At 36.9% G+C, this 14,660-nt stretch overlaps 1 protein-coding gene and 1 long non-coding RNA gene across 6 annotated transcripts; both read right to left on the reverse strand.

Annotated features, from left to right (window-relative positions):
* Positions 1–1,531: 1,531 nt before the first annotated feature.
* On the reverse strand, positions 1,532–11,208 carry DNAJC12 (DnaJ heat shock protein family (Hsp40) member C12). Its single transcript, XM_062635543.1, has 5 exons — positions 10,400–11,208; positions 8,379–8,457; positions 5,723–5,862; positions 4,475–4,676; positions 1,532–2,682 (listed from the first exon to the last, which is right to left on the reverse strand). The coding sequence occupies exons 1-5, from the start codon at positions 10,475–10,477 to the stop codon at positions 2,588–2,590; spliced, it is 594 nt and encodes a 197-aa protein (XP_062491527.1). The 5' UTR covers positions 10,478–11,208; the 3' UTR covers positions 1,532–2,587.
* A 1,492-nt stretch (positions 11,209–12,700) lies between these two features.
* On the reverse strand, positions 12,701–14,447 carry LOC134172441 (uncharacterized). Of its 5 annotated transcripts, none has more exons than XR_009967921.1 (3): positions 14,383–14,447; positions 14,031–14,170; positions 12,701–13,485 (listed from the first exon to the last, which is right to left on the reverse strand). It is a non-coding gene; the product is annotated as an uncharacterized LOC134172441 (long non-coding RNA). The 5 variants fall into 5 exon arrangements; XR_009967920.1 differs by having other exon boundaries at positions 14,370–14,447; XR_009967919.1 differs by having other exon boundaries at positions 14,343–14,441.
* Positions 14,448–14,660: the final 213 nt, after the last annotated feature.

Here is a 14,660-nt window from a genome sequence, read left to right on the forward strand (position 1 = left end):
TAAAAATGAAAAAAAACGCAGTTCAAACTTGGGAGGTAGACCCTGAATCATCTAACAGACTGATTTGTCAGCTTATTTCTTCTATTACTAATGTGAGGGAGAACTGGGCATCCCAGTTACTCCAGTTAAATGTTCTTACTGGCAAACAGGTCAGGTCTCACCAATGTTTTCCCAAAAGCAAAACAGGCTGCACAGCTTCCTCTTGCTTTCCAGTGCCTCTGGGTTTGCTCTGGTAGGAATAGGTTAATTCAACTCTATTTGAGAAATACAGAAAATTGGACCACTTCAAGTTAAATACAAACATAAATAGAAAAATAAAAAAAAAAAAAAAGGCTGTACTGGTGCACTAGAGCATCAGTTAATAATCTGCCCCCTTCACTAGGCAAATACCTGTTAGAGATCAGTACTCGCATTTTTGTGTTGCAAAATGTAGGTTTTGTTACCAGTTTTTTTCTGGGCTAAGAGTCTTCCAAATATCTGCAATTATTCAGGATATCTAAAGGTGTTTTGCCAAAACAAACTATGTTATAATTGGCTAATAATAACATCGGTTCTAATGACATGAAAAATGAGTTTGCTCTTTAAAGGTCTATTGTATACTCACTTCTCACAGGAAACCAGCTGGTTAGGCGCTATATCATCCTTCCAACTACGCCTTTTACCATTGCAAGCAAGTGAAATTGAGAGAGGAGAATCTGAGCTGCCATCTGATTTAAAGAAATGCAGCTGGGTGCATTTCCATCTTTTTGTTATAGAAAAATTCTACCCCATTACTTTATATCCTTCACATGAACTAGAGTTACTACTGTTTGACATTCCTTACAGTCCCTCCCTATAAAATGGATTGACAGTCTTTCTTGAGTAAAAATACCTTTATATAAAGAAGTATATGCACTAGAAGAAAATCTGTAATTCCATTTAGCAGATATTACAGAGAATTATTAATCTAATCTCTATAACATTTTCAGCTGCAAAATATGCAAGGGAAAAACATGTAGGATGAAATAAAAGATTTTGGATAATCAGGATGATGTGCTGTAAAAATAGCTATTGCTACTGATGCTATCAAATCTAGGATTGATGTCATTTTATCAGCATAACACTAGTACTTTGAACTTTTAAAGTGGTACAAACACAGCCAGCATAAGCACTGGTATCATTCCCCATAAAGAAAACTGGCACCAGGATAAATATTCTAAGAAGGTTAATGTTGAACATATTATCAGGATTCCATTGGCAGGCACTTGTGTTACAATTCATAGCAAACAGGCACCAAACAGGAGAAGGTCAGGAGGTCACTCCACACATCATACCCAAATATATCACTCCAGGGCAGGGAGAGACAGACATTGTAATATTGTTTCCACGCTGGGAGAAGACTGGAATTTTCACATGAGACTTTCCACGGAGATGAAGATTCATAACTGGACTCCCTTAAGCTTTTAACCACTGCAGGTACAAATAAGAAATTCAAAAGGGATCTCTGTGGTGGGCAGAGGATTTTAATTTAACAAAAAATGAAAACAACCCCTTTTTGTATGCATGCGTTTTTATTTGTTGCTGATGGAATTACCTGCCTGCACAAAAATACAATGTCAATACCCGACACATTATCTGGGTTTACAAAGAAGAAAATAAACAATGTAGAATATGAAAAGTTGTCCAAAATATGGAAAACATATTAATGCTGACTAGCCTGATTCTTCATTCTTCACCATACAAAACCTCGATAAGACCCTGTCTACCCAGCCAGAGCCAGGAGGTAAATTAATATTAAGCCACAGTGTGAGAAACGGTCTCTAGGTTCAGGCAGGCCAATGCTGGCACACACACCAGGGTATTAGTTGTTCACCAATAAATCTTAAGAAGAAAGTTGCTAACTGGAGAACTGAAGTTCAGAAACTGCCTTCCACAATAAACAGCTGGTGCAAAAAGTATACTTGCTTAACAAATAAGAAAGTGAAGGGATTTCTAGGAGTGCTTGATCTATCACGGTGACCTTCCTGAATAATAAGAACCTTCTTATTTAATTCATACTGTAAGATCACAATTCTCCAACAGATTAAGTTTGTAACAGTATTAGGCATGTGTGCACTATAAATCACTACAGGAAGAACAATGCAGTGGAGAAGTGAACCAGAATACACAGTTTAGAAATAAGCACAGTTTTGTTTAAAGCTCATTGTCATATGGCTTTTGGAAGATAATTACATAATAGTATCATTTGCTGGAGTCTAACATTGACTTTTGATTCTACCAAGAGTATGTTCTTCATAACATCACAGCATTAAGAAAAATATTATTCACTACACAGTACTTAAGAGTACAAGAAACAATATATAGGATGTTACATAACGTCACAAAATTACTTTATATTAATACTGAAAAGGGCTTTGCTTATTTAAGTTTGCTCATTAAACAAAAAGACCTCCACCCATAATGCTCATATCATGTGTGAGCAAACCAGTATTAAAACATTTATTCAAACAACGTTCACATCGCAATGCATCAATACAAAATACAAATAGCTTATAACTGCTGGAAAAAACAATACTGAATCGTTGAACAGATGATCTTATGTGTACTTTTAGATCTCATAGTTTCTGAATTTCCTCAGAAGCTCTGACGGAGCATCCCCTGACCAGCGGAAACGCAAGTGCCAATAATTTGCCTCTGAAAATCCTGAGGTTAAAAGAGAAAGACAAGTACATTATTATAAACATGTATAAAACTAAGTTGTCTGAAGTAATACTCTATAATCTTATCAAGAAAAAAGTAAAAGAATGGTTACTTCCAGGGATCTTGACTAGCAGGGACAACCTGTATTCCTGGCACCACTTGAACAAGAACTCAAGCAAACACCAATCTTCAAGATATATATCAGCTGGAAACAGTCTAAAGGAGAACACCAAAAATAACGGCTATACAGAAAAAGAGGGCTTACAAAGAAAAACTGAATAAATTGCATTTGCTTAGTCTAAAGAAAAAGGGAGAGTGACATGTTAAATCTCAAGTACATGAAAGGCAGCAGTGAGGACAGAAGCCACAGATGGCTTTCTTTTTTTTTTTTTTCACTGTGCAAAATTTATGATCTATGGCCTCTCAATGCTAAAATGTGATCTTTCTATATCAAGAAGCTGAAACCTATTACCAGGCTTTGTGTTACAATCTCTTACTCACTATGAGTACTGTAGCCATAATTCTTACAAACAAGCAGATATGAACTGAAAATATCCCAGTTTAATAGTGGAATTCTATATACAAAATTTTCCTGGACCAAGACAAAACCATTATCAATGTCCTAACAACAACTATGAACACTGAAGGGCATACAGGCCCTGTCAAATATCTTTTAATATTAACATTTATTAATATAAATATATGCCTACTGGATAAATTAAGTAGGCATTGGATGAGTTTGATATTTTTACCATTCAGATCTCTGGAAATTAAACTAAAACTTAAAAAATATTATGAGAAAGAAGATGCCTGCAAAGAAAGATCACCATTACAAGGAACAAGATGATGGTTTATTTACTTTGAAATGTTTTTGATCTACAAAGGATATAGTGACAATTTCATTACCAAAAAATAGCCAATCGTATAATGTTATAAAGCATATTTTTAAAATGTAAAATTTTCAGTTGCACTTCACATACGTTTGTACAATTTTCTTATCTTTTTTCTGCATTCCACCCATGTTTGGGATTCGGTCAGGTTTTGCTATCCTCATAGTTCAACATAATTTCCTGTTTGACCAAGCTGGGAAGAAATTACAGAACTTTGTTTAATAGTAGTTCTCTGATAACATAAGCCTAAGGTTATAAAACCCCTGAAGAATCAAGCAGAACAAAGGGTGGCCATTGTGGTAAGTAAACTTTGATTCAAGCATACAAACCTAAGCAGCAGACAGGAAATGGTCAAATGACAGCTTTTAAAATACACATTTATTCTGCTGCATGCACTATTTAAAAACAAACTGTTCAAATGGAAAAGAAACCTTCAACTCTCAATTTTTAGTCCTCATTAAGTCGTCAGGTGCAAACTGTGCAGAAACACTGAATGACGCATTAAAAAAAAGTAAAATACCTAAATATTTTAACAGTTTTTAAAGTTATTTTAAATAAAATCACTGAAAATAATTCCCCTCCTCCACCCCCTCTTTTTTTTTTTTTTATTTTGATACAGAAGTAAAACTGAACTTTCCATTTTGGTTTAATTTTTTTCTTCTCAAGTTTTAGGGTTTACTAGCAATCAAGCAAAAAAACATGGGGTAGGGAGAAAGAAAGGTCTGAAAGCTTCAAAGTTAAATAAATAATAAACAACGTAAAACCCAAAACAAAATCCCAACCCAAACCCACATTAAAAAAGCTCCCAGTTAAACATATTCTGGAGAAGAATTCTCATGACAAAGCCTGCTTTTCGGGCCAATTCCTGGATAATGCAGTTTTCTCTAACTTCTGGTTTCACTTACTTGGGGAGTCTGGATTCTTTGAAGACTGTGGTTTCCCATCAGGAATTGCAACATCATCTTGCTCCTTGTTCCCATCTGACAGTCCTTCTTCACTGTTTTCAGTCTTTTGGGTCCAAATCTCACTAGTTACGATGCTGCTATTATTCGAGCCAGGAGCTTCCAGCATTTGGTCCTTCTTATTTTGGACAGCCCAATGCATTGACTAAAGAAATGCAAAAATTACAAATAAAGAACAAAGTACTATGCTTTAAAAGATTTTTACTGAACTTCTCTTCTTTTTTACACTGTTGTAATGAATGGTCAAACAAAGCATATATTACAGAGAAACTTGCAGGACAATAGGATAGAGGAAAGCACAGCTAATTACAGAAATAGCATTTGAGAGGATAGTTTATGTCAGGGGACGAAGAACAAAGTACAAGTGCACCAAATAATTCCAAGGGTGTTTTGATCAGTTTCTTCTCTTATGTCTTTAGACACTTTTTAAAGAGGGCTAGAGTGACTTAGAAATGTCTGTTTTCAAAGCTGTCTTTGACTTTAAGGTGCCTTTTGAAAACAAGATGATTTGGAAAGATTCACTATTGAAGTCTGTGGAATTATTTCTATTTGGAACTGAACTAAGCTTGATAGGGTATTTCGAGCAAACATTTAAACTTAGGCATAATGCTTTAGTTGAAGAGGCTCTCAAGCTTCTCTCATAAGCAGAACTGAGGTGGGTAGAACTGGCAATATGAGTACATATTCACCTGCCCTAAAATATGACCATGCAGACTTGTAGCTACCATTCACCCTCATAAGGAAGGAAAAAAAAATAATCAAACATTACATAATTAGGATCTAACAGGAACATGCCACCACATTAATTCACTAACAGAATTAGGAGGGTAAACAACCATCAGAACACCTGCTTGTCACAAATCACCCCATTAGCCTAGCAGGGCCCCTCCAAAGACCTGTATGAAGCCCAGGGTTCCAGGGAACCTAGATTTTTCAATGAGCTCTTTATTTCATCACATAGCATGAAAACCCATCTGATAAGCAACATACCAGAAGGAGAATATATTATACACAGGTCCTAGCTTTAATTTTGAAAATAATAAAAGGTTCCTACAAAAGCAAAGTGTGCTGAAGTGTTTAACCCTTAAGTTGCTTAACCCTCAAGTTAAACCCCCACTCACTGCTGCATTTTCCCTGGACCAGTCCTACCTCCCCCTGCTCCTGAAGGCCCAGACTTAACACACCACGAACCGTTTTCACAGAATTGCTCAAGGCCTCCCACTGCTGGAATGGAATGGTAATTTTGCTTCGTCGCCAGTAATCGTAACGCGCTCGACTCTCTTCATTAGTAAGAATTTCCTTAGCTTGCTGCAGCTTCTGAAAATTCTCCACTAGAACAAAAACCAAAATGATACTGAAGTCAGTATTTCTTTTCAAATAAATTAATTCAGATGTGAAAGGGGAGCTGCCAACAAAGGCTTAGAGCAAGCAGAGTAAACGAGGCACAAGAACTAAATCACAAAGGTATGTGTGTGGTTGTTCTGCTTACAACTTTGCACAGTTTAGCTGACTTTAGGATCATAGCACCTTTGGTGGACAACTGATACACTTTTCAAATGAGGCACTGGAGTGGGTTGCCCAGGGAGGTTGTAAGCGCTCCATCCCTGGCAGTGTTTGGGGCCGAGATGGACAAAGCCTTGGGTGGTATGGTTTGGTGTGGGGTGTCCCTGCCCATGGCGTGGGGTTGGAAGTGGATGATCTTGGGGTCCATTCCAACCCTACCTATTCTATGCTCATTTGTCTACCATCTTCAAAATCTCCTCAATTTAAAGTCCAGAGAAACTTACAGCAGGCAAAAGGCACAACTCGCCCCCTTCAGACTTCCTTTAAAAAGAAAATTAAACCAGTCAGAATGCTTAGAAGAAACATGCTTACATCGACAGCAGCAAGGAAGTTAGAGCAAAGCACACCACCAAGAAAAAACATAAGTGGGGGAAAGGGGACAGGATGGGTCACAGCACACAAGCGAAAATTGACAAACAAGAAGAGAAATCGAAATATAATTTAAATAACTTGTGCATTTTATTAGATGTTTTCTACATATACTAAAATGCTGTCCTGAATACCAGGCTGCATGAATGAGAGCTATTTTTTTTCCCTACAGAGTAATTTGTCATTAAATGGTTACTAAGGATGCAGCTGCATGTTACTATTTGTAGAAGGGCTATAAAGACTTTGATTTTATCTATGAGTCACCTGTATTACAGTGATCTATTATTATTACTATTCATTTATTCCAGTCTACAAATTAGAGAGATTTCTTTTGAAATACACTAAGCCCAAATGCTAATCAAAATTGATAACTATAAATCAAACAACAGGTTAAGGGGGCAGTTCTATTAGGTTTCTTTTTTCTAGTGTTACTACTTTTCAAGAAATAAGAGGTCTACTTTAATTACTCCTTACTGAACTTTAAGATGATGAAATAAACAATAAAAAGTAAACTTTCACTACTGCTGTAAAAAGTTATTTCAAATAAATACAGCATGTTCGGGTAAATGGAACACAACATTTCTCGTCAAACAAGGCTGCTCTAACATTTGTCACTTGGACGCTTTCTTTCAGTTACTTCAATTAATTGTGGGTGGTGATGGCGTGAACCACATGGACTGTGGGGTGGTGCAAACAGAACAGGACCATGCACTGGAATAGTCTCTTGCTTCCCTGCTGCAACAGCCAAAATTTCCAGCAGACAAGGTTGATTCCATTGGTTTCCTTGGTACTTGTGAAATCATTTATAATAAATGATTACTTACCAGGTTACTGTTATTAGGTGGTAGATCACCTCTCAAACACCAAATCTCAGGGTTTCCTTGTAAGGCATTCTGAAAGCCCCCACCTATTTCACTGTTTAACCTCTCTATCCCATCAGCTTTCTGATTCTAGGCTAGGACAGCACATCAATAAGGAAAGCCAAGCCCTGCTGAGAGCTCAGCTCAAGGCAGTGGAGTACAAGTCTCATTTAACATCTACTCTATTCACAGCTCTGCTGCTTCAGCGGAGAGTGGGGATGAGGTCAAACTCAAACAAGTAGGTAAGCCAGGATGTTCCGTTTATATGTAAGTTGTTCAGCTTAAAACTAATAGGAAGAATCCAAAGGAAAACCTTTATGCATTACTCAAAATAAGAAGTATATTTAATTATTCTACATCAAATTTCTGGTGGGAATCATAAATATGATCAGAACCACCTTTACTATAAGAATATAAACTATTCAGATACTAGTGAGCATTGATTACAGCTATCTTGTGGTTATGAATCCAGTAAGATTGCCTCCAAATAACTCAGGTGCTGCTTAGCTGTCACATGTATGATGAACTGCACACTTTCATAAACACAAATGCTGGCTGCTGTTCTGCAAACAGATGGCTACTCATCTGGTGCTGGTTTCTCTTTATTTCAAGTCATTAAATTACATTAAAAGAAACTAAAGTACATTTAATGTGTTCCTGATGGGCTTGTTCATGTAAGCAAATTAACTAGTTGACGCAAGTATGGCACTTGAATGCCACTGAGCATGGAAGCAAGCCAACTTTACAGGACTAGAAAAGGATACGTTCCATAAATATTTTCTGGATTAAAAGATGTTTTGCCATAGAAAGAAAAAAAATTGGAAGTCTTACGGAAAAAAAAAAAAGTGCCTTCCTGCTCTAGTGTCTAGGAGTGTGCAAGTGTTAGAAATTAATATTAAAGCTTGCTATTTAAAAACAGTATACTCAATACACCTGACAAATTACACTGGGGGAAAATAACATTTAATAAAGTTTTAAAGCTGAATTTAACATCTTAGTCATGTTACAATAAGAAAAAAGAAAATAGATTGTTTTTAAGGAGGAAGAATACATACCTGCTTTGGGGTTTCCAGGATGTTTGTCAGGATGACATTCAAGGGCTTTAATCTTAAATTCTGCAAGAATTTGTTCAACCTAAACACAATGGTGAGACTTAAAGTGAGTAAATACATACACACAGAAACTATTTTCAAATTTGCCTTTTGAAAGGGGTTGAGAGGAACAACAAAGAATGCTGAAATACTCTTTCCTATTCATTTTTACAAGCTTTAGTACAGGCAAAAAAAAATTGGTTATATAGAGGGGAACTGGAAAGCTAAAATATGTGCAATAGTGGAGGTATAGCGTGGATGACTTCAGTTTAAAAAAAAAAAAAAATCAGTACATATAAAAGTTTATACAAAATATATGAAATTTATCTAAAAGATTCAGTGAGATGTTTTGCCAAGAAAGGTGTCTAATACACACTATATATGAATAAAACTGTTTGTGGAAGAAGGATGTAGCTTAAATCTCCCCTGTTCCTCTCAAATCACAAGATGAATTAGGTGTTCCTGTGCTCAATTCTACAAGAAGCCAAGGATGAACATGGATGTTTACTTGAACACAGGCAAAATCTTTAGAAATTGAGAATATTTGTGCTTAAATTTCATCAGATCAGATCAAGACGAGAATATTCAGGAGGTCAGATGAAAATACTCAGCTGGGAATGTGCTGTATATGCCTAAAGAAGCATGTGTTGCTACAAATACTTGACCACATATGCAAAGTAATGTGATTCCAAAGCACCTATAATGCTTCAGATTTCTGTTAGATGTTAAAAGTAGTGTGCACCATCCTGAAGGCAGGCAATCGTGGTATTCAGTCAACTCATGATCTGAGTTCCTACTCCCATGTCAAAAATAATTTAGCAACATCTGCTGATTCTCTTAATAAATAATACTCAACAGATTATTTTTCAAGACCTATTAGCATTTATTCCATCATTTTAATTTAATTTAATTTTAAGCAATTTGAAAAATCATCATCACATGTACCTGAACTACTCATTAATTGCTAAGCCCTTAAGGAATCAGTGCGAGGTAGAAAATTAAGAAACAGCATCTGCGAACAAGCCTGCACTGAAATTTTAACGCCGCCCTCTGCTGGGATGACTTTTTAGGAGTTATCTCAGGAAAAGCTTTAAATTGCCTTCCATAACAGATCAAAGGTACTTATTAGTATGCTTTTAGTGATAGAAATGACAGAGATATTTTCCCAGCATTTGACCACTACGACAGATGGGAGCATCAGCTTAAATTTTCTGAGCAAAATACAGCTTTTATCCACAGTGAATACATCCTTCATTAATCCAAACTTTTCCAAAATTCCAAAATTGAAACACAAATTTCAGTTAATATAACAACTAGATTAAAAAATATTAGCGTACCTCTAACTTAGACTATCAAAAAGATTATAGAGGCGCCTTTGGGAAAAAACTCCAGTTGTTTTAGCTACAAAATGTTTAACAATTGCTTAGCTAGATCTCATTACGAAGTATGTATCTGCTACCAAAATATTATTAAAATTAGCATTTATTAATAAGGTATTATTTTTTGTTTTCCAACCAATGAATACAAGGTTTTTTTTTAATTTTAAAACAGGCATATTAACTTGAGAAACTCAATAGCATTATCAGTTACCTACACCTATGAACATTCATTCTTATTAGCTGCAAGTTTTAAAACAAAAAAAATAAATTAAAAAAAAGTTACTTCGATGTTGTCAAATTTAAGCAGTTGGCTCATGATTCATAACCGTATCACACGCTGAACTAAACTAATGAATAAATTATTATTTCAGCTATACCTATACTACAATCCAGCTTTATAGGACACTTTTGAGCTTTGTTCTAGGATCTTAACATCAGTATGCAGATCAGAAAATTGAGCTTCACAAAGGGAGACACTAAAAGCAACAAGAAGGTTCATAATGCATTTCAGATAGTCCTGTCTGTAGACATAACTCCAAATCCCCCCTGTAGATAAATAAGCACACTTAAAATATTAGCCGGGAGGGCAGTGGGGAAGGCTCTTACCGTAGACAGTTCATCACATTCTAGCAGATTGTAGTAATCTTCCAAGTCATCCGGTCTGCAGTTCAGAATTGCATCCATCTGGACTAGTCCAGCAGGCTTTTTCAACCCAGGCACGGAGAGTGTAAACCCGAATATCACTACAAAGCTCACACAAGGGTGAGATACAGGTAGCCTGAGGGAAAACACAGCTTCCACCAAGTCTGCAGTTCTCTCCAGTGAATTTTAATGCCGGCAGCTGACACACATGAATTTTCTTGAATTCTCGGCTTGCCATTGGTCCCTGCAGGATGCCAATCCGGTTGCACAAACCTGCTAAAAGCAGTGCTCCCTGGGATTTGTAGTTGCCAAGGTCACTTCAACTGCAGGTCTTATCCAGACTGAAGGGAGTTTTGAATACTAAGTAAAATCTAACTGTATTTGAGATTTAGATCACACCATCATGTGTACAGCAACTTAAAATCAGGCACATACTGATGGGCTTTCCTGCACCTCAACCTATGTATGATAAAATACATTTTCTGCTTCATTTTTAATTTCAGATTTTGCCACAGTCTTTGACAAGGGGATTATATATGTAATTATACAACAAAGTAAGGATTGCTTCCAAATTAATAATTAAAGGGCCGCAAACTTTTGTACCAACCTTGCCAAAGCCTCTCAAAGTTCTGTCAGTCACTTCATTTTTACTCTTTGAAGGCTACCTAGGGTACATGCATAGCGCTCTTCAAAACCAAACAGCTCTAGTATATCAGTTACAAATCTGACAAAATTATGACTATGAAAAGACAACATGAAATACTTATTACTATCAAATTAAACAGACTCCTTCTCATGCTAAATTACATTCAAATTATGTCTTGAAAGTCTGTATGGTGTGAAAAATACATTCCTTATAAAACTCATTTTATGTTGAAGTGAAATACCTTTAATTTTGACCCACGAGTAACAATCAAGGCCTCAGTCCAACAAAGACTATAGACGTGGTTAACCATACTGTCTCCTATGATCTGCTGATTTTAAATCAACCTTTCCTAGGTGTAATACTAACCACTTGCTGAAGTCTTTCCTCTGGACCCTAAGGAGCTCTGTTTTTACTTTTCCACCCTTGCAAGAGCTTTGTAATCCAATATGTTTCACATCATTAAATACCACTGATTCTGTAAACTAACACAGATGCCTTGAATAGTTTCACAGTTTTAGATGCCATGACCTAGCAGATGAGTCTATGCAGAACAGACACACAGGGTGTGACCAATGCTAGAACTAAGGTGTTCATCAGTGAAGGACCTACTGCCTATTCATAACTGTTTATGAGATACTGAATATATAATTCCTGCATTTACAAGTTCTTTATGTTATCTATATTATTAATCTTCTGAAACTACCTACATATTAGTGTTCCACTGCTTTCTCTGAAAGGTTGTATCGTCTGAAATTTCCTATTTTTACTGTATGTTCAGATAGCCTATTAAGATTATAAAATATATAAAGTACATGAAAAGAAGAAATGATATTCAACAGCAGAGCACAAGCTTCAATGAAACCATTTAAATGTGTTTAAAAATGACTACTACCATATTTCTCTGAGTAAATAGAATAACTACACTTTTTCAAAGTGGAGGAATTACCAATTACAAATCTTTTCCTCTCCCCCATTCATAACTTAATAGTAAACCAGAAAAGTATAGGACAGGAAGCCTTTTAGCAAGAGACCATGTAAATATTTAAATAGATTGTACTCTGGGGGAGGATAAAAAACAAACAGCTCTCCCTCTTCCCAGCTGCACTCCTGACATACTGTTCTTGTCCAAGTACTTCTTGCATATTTGCCTAAGGTGAAAGGGAAGGCTCTTTAACCCTTTCTCCCTCCAGCTTTCAGGGCCTGTTGCTGTGCTACAAGGTGAACTGCAGGTCCAAGAGCTGAATTTGGACAATAAAACCCTGAGATTTGGAAGCTGCTTGTTCACCGGGAATTTGCTCACTGAAGCCTTGGTACAGTCTGTACATTTCTGTCTGTTCAGACCAAATAAACAAGAGCTTTGATACAAACTGCAGCAGTGACCATACTTGTGCCCCCTCACCTCACACACATGCCACCCCAAGATTTCCAGTGCCTGGGGCACAAAGGGTCCCATAGTGCAGTCTGAGAGTTTGTGTATGAGGGTCATAAAGTACTGATACTGAATAGTAAATTTTTTACTGCTCCTATCAACTTCAGTGGGACAATTGACAGCATCCTTCAAAAAAAAAAAAAAAAAAAAAGTAGAGCAAGAGAACCTGAACACAGAAAAATACAAAAACTGCCTTTGGGACACACAGCTTTATTTATTTGAAAGAGAATTACAGTGCAGAAGATGGCACAGCTCCTGTGGCTACACATGCTTTGGTTAGTTTTGCTCAGAACGTCAAACAGTACTGAAAGTGAGGAAATGTTCTGTGTACCTAACCACAAACAAAACATTTCCATTCATTCTTAACACATTATCAATATTTTTGCTTGTTTAGAGCCAAGAGTGAAACTAAATTCTGGTTCAGTGTAACTGGAGGTTTACCATCAACTCATGAAAGTCATAAATGGCCCTTTAAATAAATCAGCAAGATCTGAAAATCTCTATTTGGATTTATTCCTTTAAAATACATCAAATCTTCCAGTACCCATTCTTCTTAACTGACTTCAGTTGTTCTGCTTTCTGAGGGTAAAGTACACATTTTCAAGAAATTCAAGACATAACTCAAATTTTGCATTTCATGCTCCCTCTCTGTCCCCACACATGCTCCAAGTTGCAGAAATAACAGAGGACCTAAGCCCTACCAAACTGACTTCCCAATTTAGGGGTAACTACTGCAACAACAACATTAACATGTACAAATGCTTTCAGTATTACAGTCAACTTTAACATCCTTGAATCAGTTTCTCACCAATACCTTCTCAGAAAGTTTCAGATCATACACTGTATGACTTACTCATTTCTTCCTTAGAATGCAGTCTTCACATTATTTGGTGCTTATTTAAGTTACAACTCTCCTTTGCATGCTGACAAACCATCTTCCACGTGATTTTTAAGAAATCTGAATCTTCCCTCTACCTCAATAAGGAGAAAGAATGTTTGCATACAAACTCACACAGAATAATAAAAATGTTCTGATTCACATCTGGTTACTTTATATTTAGTTTTTGAGAAAGAGTGTACGAAATAGAATGTACATCTTTTTGGGGGCTGTTAATATCTGAAAGAACCAGGAAAAAAAAAAGTACCCCCAATACATATACCACATATAAAGTTATCTATAAATACGTTTTTAAGCCAAAAAGACACATACCAATATTTTTTAATTTAAGGGGTTTAAAAGCTGTTGTTATCAAGGCCTGCAAGGGAGAGATTCTACTTGTATAATCTTGGTCATGCCAGTTAAACTTAGTGATTCAGTTGTATTAAATTCACTGAAATGGTTCTGCAAGTAGTCTGTGATGTTAAGCAGTACCATTAAACACAACTATTAAATTTATATCCATTAAGTTTATATAAAAATTCTGTGTTGGTAAAAGCCCTGGGGAATTGGCCAAGTTCTATCCTGACAAGACTTCAAGGTAGAAAGAGACACTATGTGTAAGAAAGCCCACGTGTAGTACCTCCATATTTCATATTTGGTGGTGGTCCACAATTCAGCATCAAGGTCAGCCACTAAGGATTGTCTCTACAATTTACACAACAGATCACTGAAAACCACAGGTCACCACAGCTACTGTAGTGCACATCCCACCAGGGAACGCTGATGTGAAAAAAACAAATAAATTTGTGAATGACATTAGAGCAAATCCCAACTCTCACAATTTGCCATCGGGTTTCTCACACATTATGTAGACTCATCCTGCTGCTGTTCAGGAGACTGCTCAGCCCCCCGCTCCCCTAAAAAGGCTTCCTGTAGTTCATGGAGTCCAAACCGTTGCAACAGGTTTAAACATCCCTACCAAAAAGCTTAACCTGTAGGTGCAAAACCTTTCCCAGGCAGTCCGCAGACACAGCGATGTCGTCAGCAGAAGCTATCACTGCTGTCTACCCCAGCTCTGTCTACAGAAAGGGAAGAGCCGCTATGACACTCTCGGCAACGCGGCCCGACTGGCAAACGAGCTCACGGGGAGACTCGTACGAGCTTCCCCGGCGGGTTCCACCTCATCAAGTGCAGCCCAACAGAGCGCCTCGACAGCCTGAAGCCTGCTCGAAGCAACGCGTTTGTTCCTCGGGAAGACGCGTTCCCTGAT

This window comes from Pezoporus occidentalis, unplaced genomic scaffold (genome assembly GCF_034315485.1).
Source record: "Pezoporus occidentalis ecotype Australia unplaced genomic scaffold, CSIRO_AGI_Poc_V1 ctg457, whole genome shotgun sequence".
Lineage (NCBI taxonomy): Eukaryota > Metazoa > Chordata > Aves > Psittaciformes > Psittacidae > Pezoporus > Pezoporus occidentalis.

Excerpts from the sequence above, each read along its gene's own strand:
- DNAJC12 (XM_062635543.1), bottom strand. The coding sequence starts at position 10,477 with ATGGATGCAATTCTGAACTGCAGACCGGATGACTTGGAAGATTACTAC. Across the intron at positions 8,458-10,399 it reads AATGTGATGAACTGTCTACG|GTTGAACAAATTCTTGCAGA; the intron begins GTAAGAGCCTTC and ends CATTGTGTTTAG. Across the intron at positions 4,677-5,722 it reads TGAGCAATTCTGTGAAAACG|TCAATGCATTGGGCTGTCCA; the intron begins GTTCGTGGTGTG and ends GCATTTCTTTAG.